Below are 26,970 nucleotides of genomic sequence, written 5' to 3' on the forward strand. Positions count from 1 at the left end.
TTTCAACTCTCAAAACATCAAGAGGTTTTTTTGTCCTAAGTTCTATTTTGATATTGCTTGAATCAAACATAATACATCACTTTTTAGAGTGTCTCTACATCTAGGATAAACTCATCTTAAGAGATATTTCTACGTAGATTAAAACTAGTCTATGAGTGAATCTTCTCAATACTAGGTAGTTGAGTCTATAACACATCACAGATCTCTCTAACCCTTATCACATCAAACTTTGTCAATCAAACACAATTGTATGTGGGAAAAGTGAGGTGATCAAACTTAAAATGTAAAATAAATGAAGTTCAAAGAGGCTTATCCACACACCCATAGGAATTCTTGGTGCAAGCTATGGAGTCATGAAGAATGACTCAACTTCCCAAGGTTGGTTCCATGGTTCTCTATCTCACAAAGTCCCTCAAGCCAATGCCTTTGCTCTCAGATCACTAAGAAAAGTGGCTTAGGGATGACAAATACAAGAACGAGGGATGCTTATGATTGATTTAGTTATGAAAATGCATCCTATCTATGCATGATTCTACAAATGTAATAAACTAGATTATAAGATGACAAGATTAGTAGCAATACTATCCTAACATGATATACTAGTTTATGAGTTAGGCTAATGATAAAGGAAATAATCTAAAATGCTTATTAGATTAATTCCTATTACAAAGAGAAGCTAGATGTGTTGATAAAATTGAGCATAAATGAGATACTATAAGCTTGCATGGATCCTTAAAATGGAGGAATGAGAGCTCTATTTATAGTGAAAATAGGGCAATGGATGGTCAGGATTGAAAGAGTTAATCAAGGGTCAAGTTTGAAAGTTGTCAATCCATGTTTTCAATTTTCACCAATGAAATGGTGACAATTGTCAACATAAGGCTGGTTGAGAGGAGAGGCAAGAAGCATTAAATGCTTTAGAAGACCTCATGGTTACCCTAGGAGGTAATGGTTAAGGTTAGGTTATGGTTATCCATTGGATAAAGCTTTTACCCAAGGGGTAAACTCTTGTGCAAAGGTTAAAGGAATAACCATGGTCAAAGCAATAAATGCTTGATGAGACCCTTGGGTTAGATGGAGGTTAAGTTAGTCAAATAGTCTCTAACCATGCCACTAAGGGTTAGTTAACCATTAATGGTTTGAAGACTTTGAGGACAAATTTGTAAGAGTCCTTCCAAATTTGAGGGTATTCAACAAGTTAGCTTGTTGAATGGATAAAGGCTTTAATGCCTTTTGAAGACTTTACTCCAAATTTGAGAAGTGACCTCCTCAAATTTATGGAAAGGGGATAATGGATGGGTTTGGGGTAAATTGATTAGGATTAGATAGGTTCTAGAAGAAATTAACAATAGGGTTTAGGATGCAAGTGGGAGATGTAGGAAAATGCAAGTGGGTGAGGGAAAATAGAATTAATTAAAATAAATTACTTTATTTCGATTTGGTTGCAATTTGGGGTAAACTATTAATTAAATGTAAATTTTATTAAAAGGTAAGAAGAAGGGTTTTAATTAAATAAAATGATTTATTCAATTAAATGACATAAAGGGCTTAAGTGAATTTAACTAAATAAATTGAATAATTTACTTAATTAAATAGAGGAATGTAGGTGATTTAGTTAAATTAGATTTAACTAAAATAGATGAATGAACATAAAATATTCATTTAAGAATATGGTCATTTTTATATGTCTACATTTTGCCCCTCTTTGAAGTGATATGTGTGCACATGTTGATTCAAAGAAAATGATGTGTCATCATGATTTAGTTATGATCAATTTTTTATGTCATTTTGAGATTTTCATGTCATGCCCCAGATTTGATAAATGATGTTGATAATGCCCCCTCAGGAGATGAATAAAATTTTTTGAAAATTTGATCTGATTTAGATAATTTTGATAAATTTCATTGCATTGTAAAATTTTGTCTATGTTGAATGTGGTAATTTGATTCATCTCCCAATATTGTCATTTGGTAGGGTTGTAGGAGATAGCGCGAGCAATTTTACGCATCCCTCCATGTAACCCTAATTTTGATTTACCCTATATAAAGGGAAAAAGTGATTTCTTTTGTCTCATTTGTGCTTGTTGACCTTGGAGAAAGTGATTTTTGGAGAGAAGTCAACATGCTGGTTCCTTATACTTCGCATCGATTCAAGCACATTCAGAGGTATTGGAGGCCTGTCGCATATGGAGCACCAGTAAGTCAACCTTTTTGACCCCTTTTTGATTTTTTATTTTGTCATTTTTTATAATGTTTTTAATTTTATCATGCGGATTTGGTGGTCTAGCACGTTAGGATCAAGAAATAGCACATGCGATAGGTTTCATAGTGCGTAGGGTTTAATGAATAGGGTAGCATCTGAAAAGTGTAGTGTAGTGCATCAACAGGTTAGGGTAGCACTTAGGGTTAGATTAGCACACCAGGATCATAGGGTAGCGCAAAGGGTAAAATGGGTAGTGCATAGGGTTTCTAGGAGGTCACATGGGTAGGGCTAGATAGCACGTAGGTATGACCTAGCGCATAGGGATAGATACGTAGCGCAAGAGAAAAATAGAATAGTGCATAGGGTAGTTTAGCGCTTAGAGTTAGGTTAGGTGGCACTTTAGAAGAAAAGGATAGTGCATAGGTTGTGGCTTGCGCATAGGGTAGATTTAGTAGTACTTAGCGAGGACAAGGTAGTGCATGATAATCAGTTTAGCACGTAGACAAGATTGGTTAGCACATAGGGAAAAATTTTTGGTATAGTGTGATTTGTGAATGAAGAAAAATTGGTAGGTTGATGCCAGCTCTATCAGGATAGGTGCAAATTGTCGGTATGCATATGAGTTGTCCAATATGAGTTCTGATATAACTTGATTTGATTTGCAATTTTTCAAATTGATATAGATTTGATGTGGATTTAATATGTTGTGGTTTTTTATATGAATTGTGGAGCTTGAGTTGTTTTACAAGTTGTATTGATTGTGGAACTTGAGTTGTTTTACAAGTTGATATGGATGTGAAACTTGAGTTGTGTTACAAGTTGATATGATTGATATGATGTGGAACTTGATTTAGATTGTCAAATTTTCAAGTTTTGAAATGAATTCAATGTATCTATGTTGTGATGAGGAAACTGATATTGGACTTGTTTCACTTTTTGACAGGAGCGGCTTGGAGTGGTTCAGTCACATGAGCGATTTTCAAGACCGTGGTCATTGATACCATGATTGACACATGCAAATAGAGACATTATTGAGAGATGTGGCCTGACCTCATTGTTAGATATGCCTCAGTTTATCGTGAACTGGGGTTTATTGATAGCATTAGCAGAGAGGTGGCACAGTGATATGAACACCTTCCATTTGGCGATAGGCAAGATTACAGTGATGCCTAAGGATTGTTACTGGATTCTACAAATTCCTGTGGTAGGTGCATTGCTACCCTATGAGCAGACTAAGGAGGGTGGGACTAAGGCACTTCATTGGATCTTGCAGGATGATACTGTTTGCAGGTATGAGATCCCCTCGCAGAAGTTCTTGGATTTGGATTACACTCCTCTACCATCAGTGCTAGCAGGTTTCATAGGTGGTTTCTTATGTCCCGACCATAGGTTGAAGGGACTAGCAATGAGGTGGGGATTGGTTCTGAAGGATATGGTGATGCAGGGTCACCAATTTGCATGGGGGTCGACTATGCTAGCCCACTTATACAAGGATTTACATCAGGTGGTATACCTAGGTTACTAAAGTTTATTAGCTGGAGTGGCACTGCTATAGGTATGGGTGTGGGAGCATATTCACATACCTAGGCCACTGGCGGACAAAGATAGGCCTATTGGGTGTGCGTATGCATATGGATACAAAGGGATAGTTGTCCATCGTAAGCTGGGCAAACTAGAGCAGTGGAGGAGAGTGTTAGATGATATTGATACGATCATCTGGCAACCATATATAGGTTACGAGGAATGGGCCGAGGATGGGATGGAGATTCCTTATGTTTATATGACAAAATATCTGATAGGGCGGATGCCCTTTGTTATTGAGAGGTTTCTGCATAGTTGGGTGCTGCGGCAGTATGGTCAATAGCAGGGGATTCCATGGGAGCATGCCTATATGCTCGACGGAGATAGGACATTCCAGATTGGGGACCTACGATTGATAGCGCAATGGCCATGGAGGAGTTCTTTCATTTAGTTGGCCAGATTTGGGACTATGCCCCTGAGATAGTGGATGTAGGGATGACTAACGAGTTCGCAGGACTGTTCACAGTGTGTGCAGTGGACAGGATATCGGATCCAGCTAAGATGATTCTGGCTTTTGATGACGATGTAGAGGTAGATGAGGGAGGTGGTGATGGAGGAGGAGGTGATGGCGGAGATGGTGGAGGAGGTGGACAAGGTCGGGGAGGAGATAGAGGGAAATTGGATCGAGGGAGGAGAGGAGATAGGGGTGGAGATGGTGGTGATAGGGGGATACGGGCGGAGAGAGCTGTGCGGTGGGCTATGATGGATAGAGGGAGAGGAGGTTTGGCTATCAGAGATGGGGGTGAGGGGAGGGTTGGGGAGGTGATAGTGGCAGTGGGAGGGTATGATGATGTCAGACGATTGGCCTAGAGGAGGAGGTCAGATGTGCTACCTCCACCAGCACCAAGGACAGGTAGAGGGACAGGGGGTACCCCTTCATAGGTACCCCTGCAGATGTGGATTTTGATGCATCTAGAGGAGGCACAGATTAGATTTTTGCAGTTGTCAGTGCAGTAGTTGCAAACATAGTTTCTAGTGCATCAACGTCAGATTACTTAGCTGACCACAGAGTGTGATACTGAGATAGAGCATCAGGGTCGAGCAGAGGAGCTCGTAGCAAGTTTGCAGAGAGCTGCAGCAGGTGGTCCAATGAGAGACACCTTGAGAGGAATGGCTTTGAGAGCCAAGGAGGTAGAGTATTATCGGTATCATTATGAGGATGTGGTGCCCAGGGAGCATCGAGTATAGAGTTTTACAGCATTGAGATTGAGTCAATCTCGAGATACTGGGTCGAGGACAGAGAGCAGAGGCATGACAGGGCCTCCTAGACTGGATCCACCTAGAGATCCAGGTCCTGGGACATTTGCAGCGAGATCATCTCCTTCAAAAGATATTCATAACTGAGAGATGTTGTCTGTATTGTATTTTAATCATTTTGTTGTATTGGCACAAACATGACATATTTTGTACATTAATCATTTTTTGAGATATATATACAACACCATTTTCTTTGATCCTCATGTGATGTGTTATGGATTATGTTTTCTACATGTTGTTGTTTATGCTATGATGGTGCAATGCTTTCATGTGATGTGATATGTGATGAATATGATGTTATAATGCATGATTTTGTGAGATGTATCTTGAAAATGAGATGTATGATAATGATATGTTATGAGATGTATCTTAAAAATGAGATGTATGATAATGATATGCTGTGAGACTTATGCCAGTTTTAAAATGATATGCAACTAATTGATTTTGAGCATCCTCATTCTGTACTTGTCATCCCTATATAGCCACATGTTGTTTGCTTTATTTGTATGTATCATCATTGAGCATTGATTAATTTTAGGATATGTTGAAAATTTATACAAGCATAATGGTATAGTTGAACCATAATGACTTGAGAAAAATTTTCATGATTTTTGATTTTGCAAGATAGCACAAGCGTCAAGGTATAATTGAACCAGGACGACTTGAGTGCGGATTGTGTAGAAACAAACAAGATTAAATCATTTGTATGCATAAAGTGGAATCATGTCTTCAGTGATATGTTGTGAATCATGTCTTGAGACAAGTATTTACATAGTATAGATGATCGCCTCATAAATAGAAATCTAAGAAAATATTGGAGTCCCCATGACATTCTCTAGCTTTGAAGCATTGTTGACAAAATTTAGAGGATCCAACAATTCAAAAAGTTCAAGTGCAAAAATAGTAAAAACTTTATGCAAGATACAACATTTGATACTTCAGAAAATCATCCATCATATTTTGTGAATCCTGTTAAGTGATCAATGTTTTGCTTTTGCGATTGTGCAAGTGTTGTTTGTTGGATATGATGTTTTAAGTTTGCAACAAGTTTTGATGGCTTGAATGTGTTGCAAGTTTATACTACCCCTAGTCAAGTGTGCTTCTAAATGTGGATTCTACAGTGATTACCAAGCCATGGTGAGATGCGGTGAAAGGATATGTGGAGAAACCAGGATAGTGACTACGCTAAGTATGTCCTGGATGAATATTGTGGTAAAAATGTCGGGCGATGGCCGATGGTGCTTTACTGTGGATATAATGGTATGGATCTAGATAGAGGAGCTATCCTCTCACAATAGCGCTTGTTGCCAGGTTTTCACCAGTTGCTTTTATTGTACCTTTTTCTTGATTTTTTTATTTTTTTTATTTTTTGACTTTTCCGTGCATTAGATTACTCAAGTGTAGTATTTCTTCATATGGATGTTGTTAGTTGGTTCATCGAGCACATCTCCTTCTAAAGTTGTTAGCTGATAGGCACTTGATCAGCTTAGCTAATATAATGACATAGGGACCTAACCAATTAGGTTCAAATTTCCCTTTCTTTTCTCGATCCTACTGATTCCTGGGATTTTCCTTGAGTACTAGGTCACCAATTTTAAAAATTCTAGGAATGACCTTGTGGTTGTAGCTCCTGCACATATGTTGCTGATATGCTTTGAGAGGAGTGTAGGCACATTGACGTCTTTCATCTAGAAGCTCGAGCTCTTGCAGTTGGTTAACTCAATACTCTTCATCTGGAGTTAGGCCTTTTAGAGAGACTCTAAGAGATGAAATTTCTACCTCTAAGGGTAAAATTTCTTCAAATCCATATACCAATGAATATGGTGTAGCTCTTGTTGGTGTGTGGATGCTAGTTCTGTATGCCCAAAGTGCTAGATTGAGTTGTACATGCCAATATTTTCCTACATCATTGACTGTTTTCTTTAGGATTTTTAATATTATCTTGTTGGATGCTTCTACTTGACCATTTCCCTGCGGGTAGTAAGGTGTAGAAAAATGGTGTTGGATTTTGAATTTTTCACATAGTTCTCGCACATCTTGGTTTTTGAAAGGTCGTCCATTATTTGTGATGATGGAACTTGTAATGCCATATCTACGGATCAGATAATTAAGGATAAAAGAGGCAATTTGTTTCCCAGTCATTATGGTCATTGGGACTCCTTCAATCCATTTGGTAAAGTATTTCATTGCAGTTATAATGAACTTGTGTCCATTTGAAGATGAAGGATGAATTTTGCCAACCAAGTCCAGTCCCCACTGGCAAAAGGGCCAAGATGTTGTGAATGGCTGTAGTTCCTATGCTGGTGCATGTATAAGATTGCCATGGATTTGACATTTAGGACACTTCTTCACAAAATAATAAGTCTTTTTCCATTGTTGGCCAGTAATATCCCATTCTTAGAAGCTTTTTAGCAAGAGTAGTACCACTTGAATGTGTGCCATAGATACCTTCATGAAGCTCATGTAAAGCGGAGTCAGATTCATTACGATCAAGACAACAAAGAAGAGTACCATCTAGACCTTGACGGTACAAAGTATCAGTAGTAAGAGTATAACAGGCGGCTTGTCAAATAAAGTTACATTTTTGGTTTCGAGATAGGTCAATGGGTAGGATATATTTCTTAAGATAGTCATAGATTGGTCTATATAACGGAGAGTCGGAACTGGTCAAGGTATAGATAACATGGGATTCTGAATGGTCATAGGCTGGGGAGAACAGTTTCTCTACCAAAAACTCGTAACGACATTGTTGCTTTGGAATTTGCAGTAGTAAAGTGATAGTAGTCATGGCATCGGTTGCTCTATTGTCCAACCTTGGTATTTGCTCAAAGGTGAAATGTACAAAATATTGTTTGAAATCATCCACCATTCGCTTGTAGGGTAGCAGCTCGTCATCCTTTGTCTAATAGTCATTGTTGATTTGATTGATGACTAGTTGTGAATCTCCGTAGACTTTTAATTATGTGATCCTCCATTCTACGACCATTTTGATGCCTATAACCAATGCCTCATATTCAGCAATGTTATTTGGGCATGGAAACATAAGCCTATATGATCTTGGTATAATGTGTCCTTCAGGAGTGATGAACAGAATGTCAGCACCTGAGCCATGTTGCATGTAGGATCCATCAAAATATAAGGTCCATTGTTTGGTGGAGATAGCAAGAACATCTCGGTTTGGAAATTTGGTCTACATAGTTTGCTTTCCCTGTAGTGGTTCTTCTGCCAGTTGATCTACAATTGCTTGTCCTTGATAGCTCTTCGCTTTGTGTAGTGGATATCAAATTCACTAAGGATCATGACCCACTTAGCCAATCTGCCTATAAGAGCTGCTTTACTGACTAAATATTTGAGAGGATCAATTTTTGCAACCAGCTTAATTATGTGAGCTAGCATGTAGTGTTAGAATTTTTGAGAGGCAAAAACCACTGTTAGACAAGATTTCTCAATGAATGTATAGTTGAGTTCATATCCGTTCAATGTCCTACTGATATAATAGATAGCTCGCTCTTTGCCCTGTTGATCTTCTTGTGCTAACAATGCCCACAATGATATGTTTGTTGTTGAAATGTAGAGGATGAGTGGTTTCCCTTCTATTGGTGGTACTAGAATTGGTGGGTGCATTAGATACTGCTTGATTTGATAAAAGGATTTGACACATTTGGCTTCCCATCTGAATGGTACATTTTTTCATAGAAAATGATTGAATGGGAGACTTTTATCTGCTAGTTGAGCGATGAATCGCCTGATTGATTGGAGTCATCCTTGTAGAGATCTAAGCTGGCTGATGTTCTTTGGTGGTGGCATCTCCATAATGGCTTGTACCTTTGCTGGATCCACTTCAATACCTTTAGCTGAAACTATGTAGCCTAGTAATTTGCCCGATGTAACCCCGAAGACACACTTCTTAGGGTTGAGCCTAACTTGGAATTTTTCCAATCTATCAAAAACCTTTTCTAAGATGTTTAGATGTTCTGCTCTGGTGAAGGATTTAGCTAGTAAATCATCTACATGGTCTTCCATGAAGGTATGCATCATGTCATGAAAGATTGTTGTCATTGTTCATTGATAAGTTGCTCCTACATTCTTTAAGCCAAAAGGCATGACATTCCAATAGTAATTTTCCCATGGATAGGTAAACATTGTTCTATCTTGATCCTCTGGGGCTATCTTTATTTGATTATAGCCTGAAAAACCATCCATTAGTGATAGCATTGCATAGCCTGATGTGAGGTCTACAATTATGTCGATATTGGGCAAAGGAAAGCCATCCTTTGGACAAGCTTTGTTGACATCTCTAAAATTAGTACAGATTCTAATACTGCCATCTAGTTTTGATATGGGTACAATGTTGGAAATCCATTCAGCATAGTCGATAGGTTGAATAAATCCGACGTCTAATAGTTTCTTCAACTCAACTTTAACCATGAGTGCTACATGTGGATTCATCTTTATTAGTTTTTGCTTGACTGGCTTAGCTCCTGGAGCAATGGAAAAGTGATGCATGATTAATTATGGATCAATCCCAGGCATATCTGCATATGACCAAGCAAATTTGATTTGCTTTTCTTTAAAAAATATAATAAATTCTGATCTTTCTTCCTCTATCAGAGATTCTGCAAGGTTTATAGTTTTGGTTGCTTATGTAGTACCAATGTTGATTGATTGAGTGGGCTCAATCAATATGGGTGATTTCTCATGATAATGCTTAGGAAGAGTGTCAAGTCTCCCATCCTTAGGTTCCTTAAAAAGGTTTTCACCCTTAGATGCATCCTTTATTTTTACTTTTGTGTGATCTATTGCTGCCATTAACTAATTTTCAAGAGTAGATCTTTTAGTTTGCTTATTTTTGCAATGGAAAGACTTGGCACTCCCCTGATTGTAGATGTCATTACTTTGTTTACTGGTAGAGTCTGTCTCCGGGGTAATGGTACATAAGTAATGGATAATGGATTCATCATTTGGGAAAATTGGTATATCATGAGTTTCAAGCTCGTCCCAATCTATGAGGTCAGGAAAGACAAGTGGTAAGGAGTCATTTAGTGGATCAAGTTTTGCAGCTATAAGTGTCAGGATGGAGGTATCATCATGATTGGCTAGGGTGTTAAAGAAGTTAAGGATTTCATCAAGGTCTTCGATGGTATCATCTTTCATATAGACTTGCACATAATATTGCTACTCTTTCTCCTTGGTGTCATAGATATTTTGTGGACCAAATTCAAGTGGTCTAGATTCTATGTTGCATTCTTCTTGAGAGATGGGTGTATTACTGTCATTTGCACAAATATCTTCAGTAACATTAGAATAGCTGCCCCATTCAAATTCATTGGAATCAATCTCAAAGGTATTATCCCAGATTCTAGCAGTGTTGTAAACTAGTATGTTGTAGGGTGAGAACAAGTCTTTGATAATTGAGACAAGTTTGATAGTTTTCTCTGATTTTGTGTCAGATCCTACTTCCACTCTTTGCATTTGTTCATATACTATCTCTCCTCGGGGAGGAATGATGTAATCAGGAGGTGATTCTTCTTTGTTGGATATTGGTTCTTGAATATGATGTGCTTCTGCAATAGATGCTTCCTTCTTTTGATTGATAGGTTGCCTTTGGCATTGCTTTTGTTCTTGATGCTCACGTTCTTTGCATATTGTCTCAGCTGACTCAAATAGTGCCTCCTACCAGGAGTCTTCTTTGTATTTATTCTTTGCTTTCCACTAAGGTTTTTGATATTTGTGTGGTGCCCTCTTTGGTAGTAGAGTGAGTTCAAAGCCCAATCCTTTTTTGTCTTTACTGAATTGTGAAGGAGGATCTAATGGTTCTGTGATGCCTTCCTTCCACTTACCAATAGGTCCTTTGCCATTGTATCCCATTTGTTGCATGATTAAGTAGCCTTTTCTATACAATTGTGTTGGCATAGCTACTTCCATAGTAGTTTCTCTATCTTCTTCCTCATCTTTGTATAGCTAACTAAGGATGTCCTTTTCCTCAGATTCATGTGCTAGAGTGTTGAGTTGGATGAATGTGCCATCAAACTTGGTGATGGGTTGAGTTGCTTGATGTGTTGATGTTGTAGGTAATCCATGAGATCTAGGTGATGTTGGTAAGTTGGCCAAACATATGGGTTCCAAAGAGTATTCTCCCATTCTTTGTTCTTTGATTTTCATTTTCTGCTTGAAATCCATAGATAATGATTTAGACTTTTCTTGTTGAAGATCTAGTGCTGAGGAATTTTGTTTCTCTCTATTATGTGGAACCAAGCTGTCTTGGGATGCCCCCATAGCATTACAATGCTGAAATGGATTATGATCAACTGATATAGAAAGCTCCTACCCATTGTAGGGGAATTTAACACACTGGTGATAAGTGGAGGGTACCGCTTGCATTTCATGTATCCAAGGTTGACCTAATAAGATATTGTATGTGAGGTATATGTCTAAGACCTAGCACATAGTATCCTTTCGTATTGGTCCTACTTGAATTGGAAACACCACTATTCCTTTGGATGATCTTTCTTCATTATCATATGCCTTTATAGTGATCTTTTTGCATGGATCAATAGACTCCTCAGAGAAGCCTAATGCATGAATAAGTTTTAAGGTACAAATATTAAGTCCAACTCCTCCATCTATTAATACTCGTTTAACTCGGTGTTTATAGACCATGACTTCAATATGGAGTGGAGTATTGTGTGGATAGCTCAATGAGATATTATCATGCTTAGAAAAAGTGAGGTTATGAGGCCCTGTCATATGAGCCAGCATGGCTTGGAATTTGTCAGCATCCAGATCTTGAGGTACATTTGTTGCTAATGATGCTTTTTCCAACACGTCTTTCTGTTTTGGCGAAAGTTTTAACAATTCCAGTATAGATATTTGAGCAAGAGTTTTGCACAATTGACTGACTAGATCATATTGAATTTTGGGTACGGTGTTTGTTGTTGACATATGTCCCTTCAAGACATATTTTTGAGCTCTAGTTGTTATGTTGACGGATTCATGTTCATGCCTATCTTTGATTGTGATAACATTGACCTGATTGTCCTCAGCTGATATGTGATTAATGGTGTTATTGTATATGTGATTGATATGAGCTCCATGTGTATCGTTTGAGGTTGAAGCTCCATCCTTGTTGTAGTTTGGAAGAGGATTCTTGAAAGCTCTGTGGTCACCATTTGTCTTGAGGCCATCGACCATTAAATTACCTCTATCAATCATGTCCTGAACAATGTTCTTTAGCCTCATGCAATCATTTGTTTGATGACCTTTGTTGCGATGAAAATCACAAAAGTGTGAGTCATTCCACCAGGGTGGTTTGATTTGTGGTTCAAAGTTGTTGATTGCTAGTAAAGAGATAAGTTTTGTTTGCCAGGAGTTCTCTGAATGCTAACTCCAGTGATTACCCTAGTGGTGTAAATGCATTTCAGAAAGTTGTTTACATTACCCCGTGAGTTTGGATCAGGATGCCTATTGGTGTTATTGTTTTGGGTATTGTTGGTGTTGTTTGTGTTGAGTTGATTTTGATTGGTATTCGGTGCATAAGTGTTAGTTCCTGGGTTAGCACCTTTGGGATTCTTTGTAGCTTGAGGATTACCTGATAATGCGAGCATGGGCTGCTTTGATTTTGAATCATTTGATTCATTTCCTCCTTCATTTCCATTATTTTTGTTTCTGATCTAGAATCTGGATTTGTCCAAGTTGTTGTTGTTTTGGTTGTTGTTATTGGATGAACTTGTTCCTTCTTTGAAAAATTTCAACATTCCCTTTTTGACACGTGCTTCTTCTACTTAGATGCCATTCTCATTCAATTTAGCAAAAGATGGTATGCATTGGAGTTTGAGTCTGTAACTCATCTCACTATTCAAGATGTCAATGAAAATTTCCGTCTTTTCCTTTTCGGGTACATCACGAGGATATCTTGAAACCATATGCTGCCAACGTTGAAGGAATACCATGAGTGTTTCATTGTTTTTCTGTTTGGTGTTACAGATGTCTAACATGGTGATGGCATGTTGAATGTTATAGGAATATTGAGTTATGAATTTGTTGACTAGTTCATCAAATGATCTGACAGGAGGTGTGATTCTGGATAACCATTCCATTGTTTGTCTGCCCAAGCTTATTGGGAATAACCTCATCAAATAAGTGTCATTATGGGTGAATTCAAGACTCATTGTGCAAAATTCTTGAACATGATCATGAGGATCACTTTTCCCATGATATTTGCCAAATTTGGGAATGTCTGAGTTTGGAGGAAAAGGTACCATGTTCAATCTTTTGTCAAATGGATAAGGACAAATTTCAGTTAATGAATATCATACTGTCGTCCCTTGTTGCATGTCTTGTATTTGTCTTTGTAACATTTGCATTTGTTGAGTAAGAGCAATCAAAGGTGTATTATTTTCCTGAGGGAAGAATTCTTCCCTTTCATTAATTCTAGGCTGAAATGGTGTATGGAACGGTATGTTTTGCTCAGGGATGTTTTGCTTAGGTATATTTTGCTTAGGGATATTTTGCTTAGGGGTATCTTGCTCAGGGTCACGTGTTTCTTCCTCTCTTTTTGTTCTTGATATTCATAATGTTGAGATCTAGTTTTAAAAATGTCCATGTCAAAGTCTTTAGAAATTTGAACTCCTTTGCTTGTTAGCATGAGTAGGTATTTTTTCTTGTCATTTTCCATGAGTCTTTCCACAAGTTTTTGAAATGAAGCACTCTCTTGACATTCTTAAAGAAGTTCTTCAGAAATTTCGATGTCCTCTAGATTTGGATGCTTGAAAGGATTTGATAATCTTTGATTCATGCTGGATTCCGGTTCCATTTCACTTTGTTTGTTTCGTTGAGAGCGAGTAACAATGAGCATCTAGTAGAAGCTATCTATGACAAAAGGAATGAACTCTTCTTCAATGTTTTGCTCAGGGGTTGGTGGTTCTAATCGGGGTATGTTATAAGTGATGCACTCTTCGAGAAAGAAGGTTGGATTGATCTTCCCTCCTTGTTTTATGCATTGATTGAATGCTGATTTTTGATAGAATGCCCTACTCCTCAAGGGTTCCTTGTCAAATTCATTTGTTTTGTTTTGAAGATACAAGCATATATGACGAAGAAATGTGCGATGAGATTTGAAGAGTTGGCAATTGATGTATAAAAATCTATTTCTTTTGGCAAGTTTTGAAGAACTTGGTTGTTGTTTCTTCAACTTAGTGTTATGATAAATATTCTTTCTTCTCAGAATATGAGGATTAGTCATGCACAAGCAATCAATGGTGTCCTTTTATTTGTTTTGGATTTAGTTTAGCTTGTTTTGGAAATTGAAGTCTTACTTTATCAAAAAGAAGGTTTAGATGCCCCCTCATGACAAAGTGCATCAAATGATATGGAATACAAGCTTTCCCGATATGGAAACTCGATTCGACAACTTAGAGTTTTAAACAAGTGTGTTTTTGGAAAAAAAATTGTTTGATGGAAGGACCTGTTTGATATTTGTGATGATGTTTCTTGATTTTGATAGGAGAGATATGTTTATCTTGTGACTAGTTTGAGATTTTCGGACAACTTTGCTTGATGGAAATTTGCTTGTAGAAATAGCTTTTGATACTCTGTTTTTTGTTTTCTAATTGACGAAGTTTAGGCTGATGAAGGAAAGCTTTCAAAATTGTTTTCAAAATTTTCAAAATTGACCTTTGTTTTGCCCCCTGTTTTTCTGGTTTTGACTATGTGCTAGAATAGAGTCGCAATACGCTATAAAAACTTCTCTATGCACTAGCGAAAAGACTCCATGCGCTACGCTCCCCCTTGATACATGCTAACTGGTTAATACTATTTAATATTGCTTCAGCTTTGGTTCAAAAGGTTATGCGCTAACAGTTAAACCCTACGTGCTAAAGCTTGACCTCTACGTACTAAGCTGATGCTTCAAAGCGCTAAACTGTTTTCAAAACGCGTTAACTGCCACTGCTTGCTTTTAGATTCTGGTGAAGCGCTACTGATAAGACTCGACATGCTAAAGAGAAAATTCAATGCACAAAAAGATGGTTCCTATGCGCTAAGAGGTTGCTCTTATGTGCTAAACTGCCCTAAAATATATTGACTTAGGTGTTTTCTGTAATTTTGGAATTTTTCCTTGAGTTTTTAGTTTTGATAGATGATTTTCCGAAATAACAAATGAAAGCATGGCACCAAAGAGACAACCATTTTGCTTAATCTAAACAATAAGTGTATGTTCTGCGAGGATGTGTTCAAATCAACAAGTTTAGATACAAAATGCATTTCAATCAAACTCTTTATTCAAGGGTCATAAGCAATATGATAGCCCACTAGTCTCAATACTCCATTAGCTTAAACAGCCATGTCACCCCCTAGGGGGTGCCTGTTTTTTGCCTTTTGCCAAAAATTAACCCAAAGTGAATTGCTTCACAATTGAGTAGTTATCTTGGGAGATATATGGTGAGTGATCTTGGGGGTGGATTCTTCCCCACCCTTGCACTATGATATTGCAAATGTCTGGTTATTGACTCAGCTCAAAGTTTCTATGCTATGGTTTGTAATCAAGCTTCTTGTTCGACTGTCAGTGATAAGCTCCCTCAGGAGGCTTCCCAACCTTTAGAACAAAGACTTTATGTATAGTAAAGATGTTGGGGGAAGGCTAATCACTATGTGCAACTATTGAAAAGGACTTTCGTCACTTTCCACTTTTTATTATAGTGGGTTGGAACACTTGGCTTCAAATTTGTTTCCCACTTAGGTCGTTCCCTTCACACCAGCCAAAAATGGCTTTAAGAGTTTTTCAACCCCTTGAGAAGGTAGGCCTGCTAAAGGATTTATTGCTTGAATTAAAGAAAGCTTTAAGAGTGGTTTGGCTTTTTGATCACCCAATTAAGGGGAGAGCATATACCTTCCACTTTTGAGATGAAGCACACAAGTTCTTTTTAGCCCTTCAAAGCAATGATTTGTTAATCCTACATGGAGATGTTGCTCCACAAAAACATGGTGTTATTTTTAAATTTTCAAGGCAATGATTTTATGATCTAAAAATAACCTAGTCAACAAAATGAACACTATTTTCGTCTACAAAAGAAATCGATCGAAAGGGGAATATCTTCCCTCTTTAGTTGCAAAAAGACTTTTGGGATTTTGTGTGGTTCTTTACTTTGTTAAAACCTAAAATGGATCCTTTTATACACCAAAGGATGGTGAAGTTATTTTTAATCCATTTGTTTGCAAAACTTGAAAAAATTTAATTTGTTTCTCTTTTTTCTAAAACCCAATTTAAAAATTTTCTCTTCCTATAAAAGTAAGAAAAAAATTTGTTTTGTGGTTCTTTTTTAAAGCCCAAACAAAAGTGAGTTCAATTTTAACAATAATCAAAAGAAGTTTATATCTCAACTAACTTAACTAAGTTGGTAAGAACTTAAACTATTTAATGATCTTAAAATCAAGCTCCTATCTGCAAGAAATTTGCTAAAACCCTACAAAATACAAGTAAAATTGTTAGAAAATCTGTGGGTTTTTGTGAACTTCAACAAGTCTAATTTTTACATTCGGTTACAGTTTTTGATTTTTCCTCTATCTGTGATGCACTACAAAAAAAACTATACATGCTATTGTATAGCCAGGATGCGCTATCGGAAAGACCCGATGCACTAAGCTATTTTCCAAATGCGCTAAGCTATTATTCTTCTGCACCGAGACCTATAGGAAAAGGTTAGTGAGGATGATGCACTAAAATATGATCTTCACATGTTGCGAAATGAGTCCCACGTGCCAAACAGTAGTCTGTATGCGCTAAATGATACACCAGATGCGCTATGGGATGTTCCCTACGCACTAATTCCTGTTTCTCGCATACTTGTAGAAGTGTTTATTTTTAAAAACCAATTTGATTAATGGGGTAGAGCCCCATGGTGGGCGATGAAACTTAAAATATAAAATAAATGAAGTTCAAAGAGGCTTGTCCACACACTCACAGGACTTCTTGGTGCAAGTTATGGAGTCACGAAGAATGACTCAACTTCCCAAGGTTGGTTCCATGGTTCTCTATCTCACAAAGTCCCTCAAGCCAATGCCTTTGCTCTCAGATCACTAAGAAAAGTGGCTTAGGGATGACAAATACAAGAACGAGGGATGCTTATGATTGATTTAGTTATGAAAATGCATCCTATCTATGCATGATTCTACAAATGTAATAAACTAGATTATAAGATGACAAGATTAGTAGCAATACTATCCTAACATGATATACTAGTTTATGAGTTAGGCTAATGATAAAGGAAATAATCTAAAATGCTTATTAGATTAATTCCTATTACAAAGAGAAGCTAGATGTGTTGATAAAATTGAGCATAAATGAGATACTATAAGCTTGCATGGATCCTTAAAATGGAGGAATGAGATCTCTATTTATAGTGAAAATAGAGCAATGGATGGTCAAGATTGAAAGAGTTAATCAAGGGTCAAGTTTGAAATTTGTCAATCCATGTTTTCAATTTTCACCAATGAAATGGTGACAATTGTCAACATAAGGCTGGTTGAGAGGAGAGATAAGAAGCATTAAATGCTTCATAAGACCTCATGGTTACCCTAGGAGGTAATAGTTAAGGTTAGGTTAGGGTTATCCATTGGATAAAGCTTTTACCCAAGGGGTAAACTCTTGTGCAAAGGTTAAAGGAATAACCATGGTCAAAGCAATAAATGCTTGATGAGACCCTTGGGTTAGATGGAGGTTAAGTTAGTCAAATAGTCTCTAACCATGCCACTAAGGGTTAGTTAACCATTAATGGTTTGAAGACTTTGAGGACAAATTTGTAAGAGTCCTTCCAAATTTGAGGGTATTCAACAAGTTAGCTTGTTGAATGGATAAAGGCTTTAATGCCTTTTGAAGACTTTACTCCAAATTTGAGAAGTGACCTCCTCAAATTTAGAAAAAAGGGGATAATGGATGGGTTTGGGGTTAATTGATTAGGATTAGATGGATTCTAGAAGAAATTAGGAATAGGGTTTAGGATGCAAGTGGGAGATGTAGGAAAATGCAAGTGGGTAAGGGAAAATAGAATTAATTAAAATAAATTACTTTATTTCAATTTGGTTGAAATTTGGGAAGTTGAATAAATTAGATTTATTAAATTTGGGGTAAACTATTAATTAAATGTAAATTTAATTAAAAGGTAAGAAGAAGGGTTTTAATTAAATAAAATGATTTATTCAATTAAATGACATAAAGGGATTAAGTGAATTTAACTAAATAAATTGAATAATTTACTTAATTAAATAGAGGAATGTAGGTGATTTAGTTAAATTAGATTTAACTAAAATAGAGGAATGAAAATAAAATATTCATTTAGGAATATGGTCATTTTTATACGTCTACAACAACAAGCAATTTCAAGGAAGAACTTTGGTAGCATCTACCTTTAGTTCTAGAGATCTGTATGCAAAACACTTCACCAAACATTAATCTTTCATTTCATCACCAACTCATCATCATTTTCATTAAACTTCAACAAAAACTTATAAACAAAATGACTCATACCAGATCAAGGTCTAGACAACAAGAAATTGAAGAGGAAGAGGAGGAAAATATCAATGAATTCCAAGAAGCTCTGTGAGGAAACGCGAATGATGAAAATCCAAGTACTCCTACTCCTACAGCAATAGAAAGGGAATAGGAGAACCCTCTCTTTAATATACTTTTTGATGAAATACTCAGGAGCAATGTTGATGCTCACTTTTTAAGACTTGCTCAAGATGGGGGCTAAACTACCCTCTGACTTTGATGTTGTACAACTAAGACAAGCATCAGAATGCCGAAGTCATAATCAGGATGAAAGAGGTTGAAATCACATCAGATATAACCTTCATCAAGGTAATTCCCCACCACCTCCTCCTCCAAATGAAATAGACATGTTGTGGCAACAAGTCAAAAATCTCACCCAACAACTTCATAGTTGTGTAAAAACTAATCAATTTTCACTCAAGGACATTTGTCCCTATCCCTTTGATAGGAATCTTCATATGCCACCTTTTTCACGAGGGTTTGAAACTCCCAAGTTTGAAAAGTATAGAGGAAAAGGAGATCCTCGTGATCATGTTAGAGAATTCCATTCAGCTTGCCTCGAAGTGGCATACAAGGACACATACCTAATGTGACTTTTCCCCCAAAGCTTGGGAGGAACAACCACATCATGTTTTCTTGATTACGAGGTGGCATTAGGACATTTGAAGAGCTCATACAGAAGTTCCTGGCACACTAGTCACACAACATTGAACGTGATATCACAATGGCTGATCTATGTAACACTAAACAAAAACCAGGTGAGCTATTTTCAGTTTTTCTACAACGATGGCATCAAATGTCTAGCAGACGTTCTCTTTAGTTACCTGAACAAGAACTAGTGGAAATATTTATTTCCAACTTAAATGATGAAATGGAATTTCACCTAGACGTAAAAGACACAGACTCTTTCAATGACATGATCACAAAAGGTTTAAAATGTGAATGGGATCTCATCAAAAAATGGCTTATCAAGATATATAATGAACCAAAGGATGGCCCTCGCCCATGCTTCAATAGTGACAAGCCTAACTTTTGGAACAAAAACAAAAATGTTGCCAATGATGGGGTTGTGGATGCAAGAACTATCAAAAGTGCACAACCTATGGTCTGATTTGTAGGACAGAACCCCACACCCAAGAATAACACAGTTGCTCCTCCAAATCAAGGATGCAATGTACCTCAAGAAGAACCCAAACATCGTCAACAATATTTTAAACCAAAATGAACATACACTCCCTTAGGGGAACTCATTGAAATAGTGTTGCACTAGTTGGTTTCTCAAAATCTGGTCACCTTACCCAAAACATCAAATTACGAACCCCAGGTAAAACCTTCATGGTGGAGGGATACTGAACATTGTGATTTCCATCAAGGAAAAGGGCATAAGACAAGAAATTGTCACAGATTGAAAGATCTTATTCAAGATCTTATTGACAGAGGTGAAATCAAAATCAAAGGACATGACCCAAAGAAAACAAACAATGATCATCTCATATTTAAAAATCCACTTCCATCACAAGATCAAAGGGGTCCTTCCACTTCAAAGAGAAACACAAACACCACTGATTATACGCAAGCCACGTATAATGACACTGTGAATTACCTGTATGATGCCAGTGAACAAATTGCAACTATTACCATCAAACATCCCAGTTCCAACTACAATGTTGTTACACGTCGTGGCGAGCTTACCATAAAATTAGCTCCACAAGGCACCACATCTATCTCAAAGTAGTATAACCTTGTGGACCAATTAGATAAAATGCTCGCACTGATATCTATCTTAGAACTATTGCCCCTATCTCCATCTCATAAAACAATCTTGGATCAAGCTCTCCAAGAGGCATTAATCCCTACAAACCTAAATATAGACCAGTTCCAAGCCATGGTTGGAAATCTCAGGTCATCACTTTGTCTCACTTTCTCTGAAAGTGACAACACATCCTTCCAGCAACCTCATAACGCCTCACTCCATATTGAAGGGTTTATCAACCAACGTAGGATCAAGTGAGTCTTGATCGACAATGGAGCAGGCCTAAATATCTGTACACTACAATTGGTCACAGTATTGGGATATGCAATTGAATCAGTGGATCCTCACAAGAAGATAATAAATCAAAGCCTATGATGATGGAGAGTGTTCATCCAAAGTAGTTGTTGTGCTACCGATCCGAGTAGGTCTAGTGGTGAAACACATCATCTATCCATTTCTAGACCTTCCTCTGCCATATAATTTATTTTTAGGAAGACCTTGGATACATGCCATACAAGTTGTTCCATCCACCTACCATCAATGTATCAAGTTCTCACATAATGGTGTAGAAATCACAATCCTGGGCGATGCAAACCCCTTTGCATATTGTCACAATATTAGTCATAAGCCAGAGATTACTATTCCCAACAATAGAGAAGCAATCTCATCCACCTCATATGTAAGTCCAACCTCTCTTTCCAGTTCAAACACCACTATACCCAAGCAAGAGAAGCTCAAGATGAAAATAGCAGAGGAAGGTCTTGGGGAGTACAATTTGAGCCAACTCTTTTGTGTTGGGCAAATGCCTACTTCTCCTAGAACTCATGGTAAACCTCAATAGCTACTTCAAACATCACTGATCAAGCTAGCATGTACTTTGACACTGTTCATCCTTGGAAAGAGTCAAGAAGAAGAAACCAAAGATGAGGACTTAGTAGAATGGATCTATAAAGACCCAATCACCATGGAAATCCCACAAGCTAAGCTTCCCATAGATCAGTATGGAAAAGGCCTTCTCATTATGAAAAGAATGGGTTATGATGGTCAGAGTGCTTTGGGACCTTGCAAGCAAGGACAACATGAACCGCTGTAACTAGAATTAAAGCCCAAAGATAACACAGGACTAGGATTTCAAAAGGAGATCCTTCCTAAACTCATATTCAAAGGGAAACCCAACAAACCACTATATCAGCCTATTACAAGGAGGTCACCTTTGGTTATATCAGCAGCACCATGCACCACAATAACTGCCCCACTGAGGCTAAACATCCTAGCAATATCATCTACAGCACCAATCATCCCACCAATCAAACTAGCAACCCCATCAATAGCAGCAATAACATCCATAACACCCTTAGCAGCACCAACTATATCATAATTCCCAGTAGTATCAACAACATTGTGAATTCCAATAAAAACAACAGATTTAACACTACCAATACTCCCTATATCGGATTCATTGATCCCTATAATTCTTCCTGTAGCGCTGATCATTTCATCTACAATGGTACATCAACTGATCACACCTACAATGTTTAACTCAAAGGATATCCCAGTATGGTATAGTAATCGGATGCTAGAAAGTGACTCAGAGACTGACTCACACGAGTGGGAATTTGATTCCGTCTTGCTTAATACTTTAGATGAGGAAGACACATCACTACCTCCACCTCGCAAAGACATCCTTGTTTATGGAGAAGAATAGATAAAGACCTCTTGGATTCCTCAACTAGAAACTTCTTCCATAGACCCTACATCACATCCAACGCCTGCTTCTGATAGGGAGAGTACCATCAATGAACTTCCCCACAACATCTTAACCCTCACTGACATCTCTAACGAACTTAACTTAATCGATGAGGTAATGCCCATTATCCATCCTGAACTCATCGAATGGAACCAACCTAATCCCCCATGTCTTGACCATTTCCAAAATGATGAGGCGATCATTAACTTTTTGGAACTATGGGATAACATACCAAGTGGGGATCACAAAGCTAATTTCGCCATTGAACTTAATAGTGCAACATACTCTGGGCTAGATGCCAAACCTTTCAGCTACCAAAATATAACAATAAAACATGGATCTTCTAGTGAAAACCACACTGTGGCACTGTTTGATCCCACAAAAGTAAAAAGAAAGAGCGTATCCAATGGTGAAAACCTCTTTGAGGCGCTGGAGGATGAAAGTTTTGACATTCTCCCTTCTAGTACATAGAAGGAATGATCAACAATCCTTATTGAAGAGACAAAAGAATACAATGTGGGGACTCCTGGAACTCCTCACCACATACATCTGGCATCTCTTTTAACTCCAAAGGAACAACCTAAGTTTGTAGAATTCTTCCAGAAGTGCCAAATTAACTTTGCATGGTCATATGCAAACATACCTAGGCTTGATTCTGATTTAGTCATGCATCACCTCACCATCGCAAAAGGAGCCAAACCTGTCGAGTAGAAACTTCGCAAGATGCATCCCCAGATTGCGGTGCTAGTCAAAGCAGAACTTAAGAAACTCCTAGATGTTGGTTTTATTAGACCAATTGATTATGTAGATTGGATATCCAATATTGTACCTGTTGGAAAACCCAATGGGGGCATCCGTATCTATACTAACTTCAAAGGTCTGAATAAAGCATTTCCTAAAGATGACTTCCCCCTACCAAACATCAACATAATAGTGGACCTAACAGTAGGACATGCCATGGTTTCACTCATGGATGGATTTTCAGGGTACAACAAGATAAAGATCGCACCAGAGAATCAACATAAGACTGCCTTCACATGTCCATGGGGAACATATTGTTGGAATGTAATGCCTTTTGGTCTAAAGAATGCAGGAGTGACCTATGAAAGAGAAATGACCACCATCTTTCATGACATGATGCATACTATAATGGAAGATTATGTTGATGACTTACTGGAAAAATCACTAACAAAAGAAGGTCATCTGGAAATATTAGAGAAAATCTTTAACAGACTGGAACAATATCATGTTCGACTCAACCCAAAGAAATGTGTCTTTGGAGTAACCTCCAGGAAGCTTCTAGGATATATTGTCTCAAGAAAAGGTATTGAGGTCGACCTTGCCAAGGTCAAAGCAATCATGGACATGCCACCTCCAAAGAACAACAGTCTGCTAAGGACATTACAAGGGCACCTACAATCCATCCAAAGATTCATTGCACAACTGGCAGATAAGTGCCACCCATTTACACACTTATTACACAAGAACATCCACTTTCAATGGGATGCTAGATGTTAGCAAGCATTCCAAATGCTTAAATACTATCTCATGAATACACCATTGTTGATCCCACCAGATTCGAGTAAGCCTCTATTACTCTATATTTCAGCAACTAATATAACATTGGGAGTGCTACTGGCTGAACACAATATAGAAGGAAAATAGTGTGTTGTTTACTACATCTCTCGCACATTGGTTGGCTATGAACTCAATTACACACCTATTGAGAGAGATTGCTTAGCAATAATCTTGGCAGCTACTAAACTGAGGCACTATCTATTAACACACAAAGTACAACTCATTGCCAAGATCGATCCACTAAAGTACTTACTCAACAAAGCAGCATTGACAGGCCGCTTGGCCAAATGGGTGATGATTCTAAGTGAATTTAGCATCGAGTATGTGGACAGTAAGGCTATCAAGGGTCAAGTTATTACAGATTAGTTGGTTGATGCTCCCCTCATAGGCGATCATCCTCTCATTTCCAATTTTTCAGACAAAGAGATATTCATGATCACAGCAGCACAACCCTATACTTTGATGGTTCATACACTAGGCATCCCGAAGTCTTACAGGCTCACATTTCCATGCACAAACAACATAGCTGAGTATGTAGCCTTGATTATAGGACTCAGACTAGCCATACAATGGAAATTGAAAGAGCTGTAGATATATGGCGACTCCCAACTGGTCATTTGACAAGCAATAGATGAATATCAGACCAAGGATGACAAACTCATGCCATACAAACAAATGATGGACAAATTAAAGGCATCATTCACTACTATCACCTTTGAGCAGATACCCAGAGATCAGAATCAAGCTGCTAATGCTATGGCTACCATTGCATCTCTCCTAGATCTCCCACAGAATTCAACACGCTACGAGTTCTTGGTAGAACACCTTTGGATTCCCGCTTATGATATCCTCGAATCTGAGATGATATGTCACCTGGTCGGTTCTGAATCCCCATGGTATGATGAGTACTACACCTATCTCCATGATCACACACTTCCTCCTAACCAATCGAATAACCAATGTAAAACCTTCATTCGCCAAACCGCTCGATATATCATTATTGCTGAAACCCTATACCGATGCAGTCTTGATGGTACTCTCCTTCGATGTCTACAATAGGATGAGATAACAAAGGCCTTGGAAGAGGTACATGAAATAATTTTTGGAACTCATGCAAGTGGTCTATCCCTAGCCAAGAAACTCATGTGCATTGGATACTATTGGCCATCCATGGAAAAAGACTCCTACTACTTTGTCAGCAAGGGAAAGAAATGCCAAGTTCATGGAGACCTGATACATGCACTAGCATAGAAATTGCAACCCATCATAGCACCATGGCCTTTTTATCAATGGGGCCTTGACCTTATAGGTAAAATCCATCCATCTTCATCCAATAGCCACAAATTCATCATTACCGCCACCGAATACTTCACAAAGTGGATTGAAGTTGTTCCACTTACCCAAGTCACCGGCAAGAAGATCACCTCATTCATCCTTAATTACATCATTTTTTGGTATGGTGTACCTAGGTCCATCATCACATATAACGGGCTTCCATTCAAAAATCATGATGTTTGTGAGCTCTGTGAGAAGTTTCATTTCTAACACTTCTTTTCCACTCCCTATTACCCACAAGGAAATGGTCAGGTTGAAGCATCAAACAAAAACATATTAAGAATCCTCAAGAAAATAGTGAATGATTCCAACCATGATTGGCATTTTCAATTGAATCCAACACTATGGGCATATCAAACTAGCATTTGAACCCCTACAGGCGCAACTCCCTACTCACTAGTCTATGGAGCAGAAGCCATCCTTCCTATTAAGGTTGAGATACCATCTCTACAGGTTTCCTTGCATAATCTCATAGATGATGAAGCATACAGAGTCTCATGTCTCCAAGATTTAGAGCTACTTGATGAGAAACAACAAGCTGCATATAACCACCTCAAATCCTATCAGCAGTGCATGAGCAGAAGCTATAATCATCGAGTTAGACTTTGTATGTTTGAGGTAGGTGATCTTGTTCTCAGGAGAATCCTCATAACCAAACAAACAGAGAACATTAGGGAAAGTTTGAATCAAATTGGTTGGGTCCATATGTTATCACTACTGTATTTGGGTCCAGGGCATATCAATTGGCTACTTCAAAAGGAGAACCACTAGTAGATTTGATCAATAGCATGCACCTCAAATGGTTTTATACATAAGCTGCATAGAGCATCAGGCTCCCTTACATACCAAAAAAACACCAAAAACATTCAGATAAATATCTTGAAGAAAATACAAAAACATCAAAATAGTAAAGAAAAATCATGCATCCAAACAGTGAACAACCACTCTGGTGCCACCTTGGGTAAGTGCGATGGTGAAAACCTGGCAAACAGGCACCACTCATAAAGGCTATGGCTCCCTTGTCTTTCAAGCTTGTTGCAATTACATTCATTGCATCCACACATCCATCCATCCAAACCATGGCTTTTTATTGATCTGCAATCACGGATAGTATTTCATGCGTTTTGCATCCCTCTTTTCCATAGTCATATCTAAAATTGGGGGCAATACCCTTGACCTATTGATGGAAATAGATTTTGCATTACTTGTGATTCATTGAGTTCTTCATTCAAAACTTTCTCATAAAACTCCAAAAACATTCAAAACAATCATCAAAATACCAAAAACATTGGAAAACTATCTCATAAAATCCACAAAACATCAAAAAACATCAAACAAACAAAAACATGGCAACACCTTGTACATACAAACCCAAGTAGATACCAAAAAAATAGTGTGAAATAATCAAACGATTATCACTTATCATTCCAACCAAACAATCAACAACCGCACACAAACTGTCTTCACAAGGATGCATTCTTCCTTACCAAAACAAAGACAAGATGACATTTTCTTTGACAAGAAAATTATGTTTAAGCTATCAAGTACTTGGTTGGTTTGTTAGTTCATTTCTATCAGGTTCCTATGCTACTCTGAGATATCCACAAGTGATTAGAGTGGCCGAGATGGTTCCTAATCATTGTTTGTATGTCTTCTGCGAATTATTCTGATGAAATCCTGGGGCATGTCCTAATGGTGTCTATGTGGGAAGTTCACTAAGCTACGTGATCATATGCAAAATACAGTCATGGATCACTATGGCTTGCTGACTACAGTGTATACCTCGACCATATGAGCATGAACCATTATCGAGGGTCCATATTCTTTGTTTATTTATGTTGTCTGTTTGCAGGTACCATGCTTGATCCTTGGTTCCTACTGCCTCATCCAAGTTCGATATTATCATTCTCAATGATGAAAATAAAAGCACTATAGATCATCATTCCATCTCATCTATTTATATTGCATTCCATT

At 37.8% G+C, this 26,970-nt stretch overlaps 1 protein-coding gene across 1 annotated transcript in view; it reads left to right on the top strand.

Moving 5' to 3' along the window:
* Positions 1-4,146: 4,146 nt before the first annotated feature.
* Positions 4,147-26,970, top strand: part of LOC131040124 (pathogenesis-related protein PR-4-like) — a 41,833-nt gene continuing 19,009 nt past the window's right edge. The window contains exon 1 of the mRNA XM_059220327.1: positions 4,147-4,314. Coding sequence (XP_059076310.1) covers positions 4,147-4,314 — 168 coding nt within the window. The remainder of the gene's footprint in view (positions 4,315-26,970) is intronic.

This window comes from Cryptomeria japonica, chromosome 5, assembly GCF_030272615.1.
Source record: "Cryptomeria japonica chromosome 5, Sugi_1.0, whole genome shotgun sequence".
Classification (NCBI taxonomy): Eukaryota; Viridiplantae; Streptophyta; class Pinopsida; order Cupressales; family Cupressaceae; genus Cryptomeria; species Cryptomeria japonica.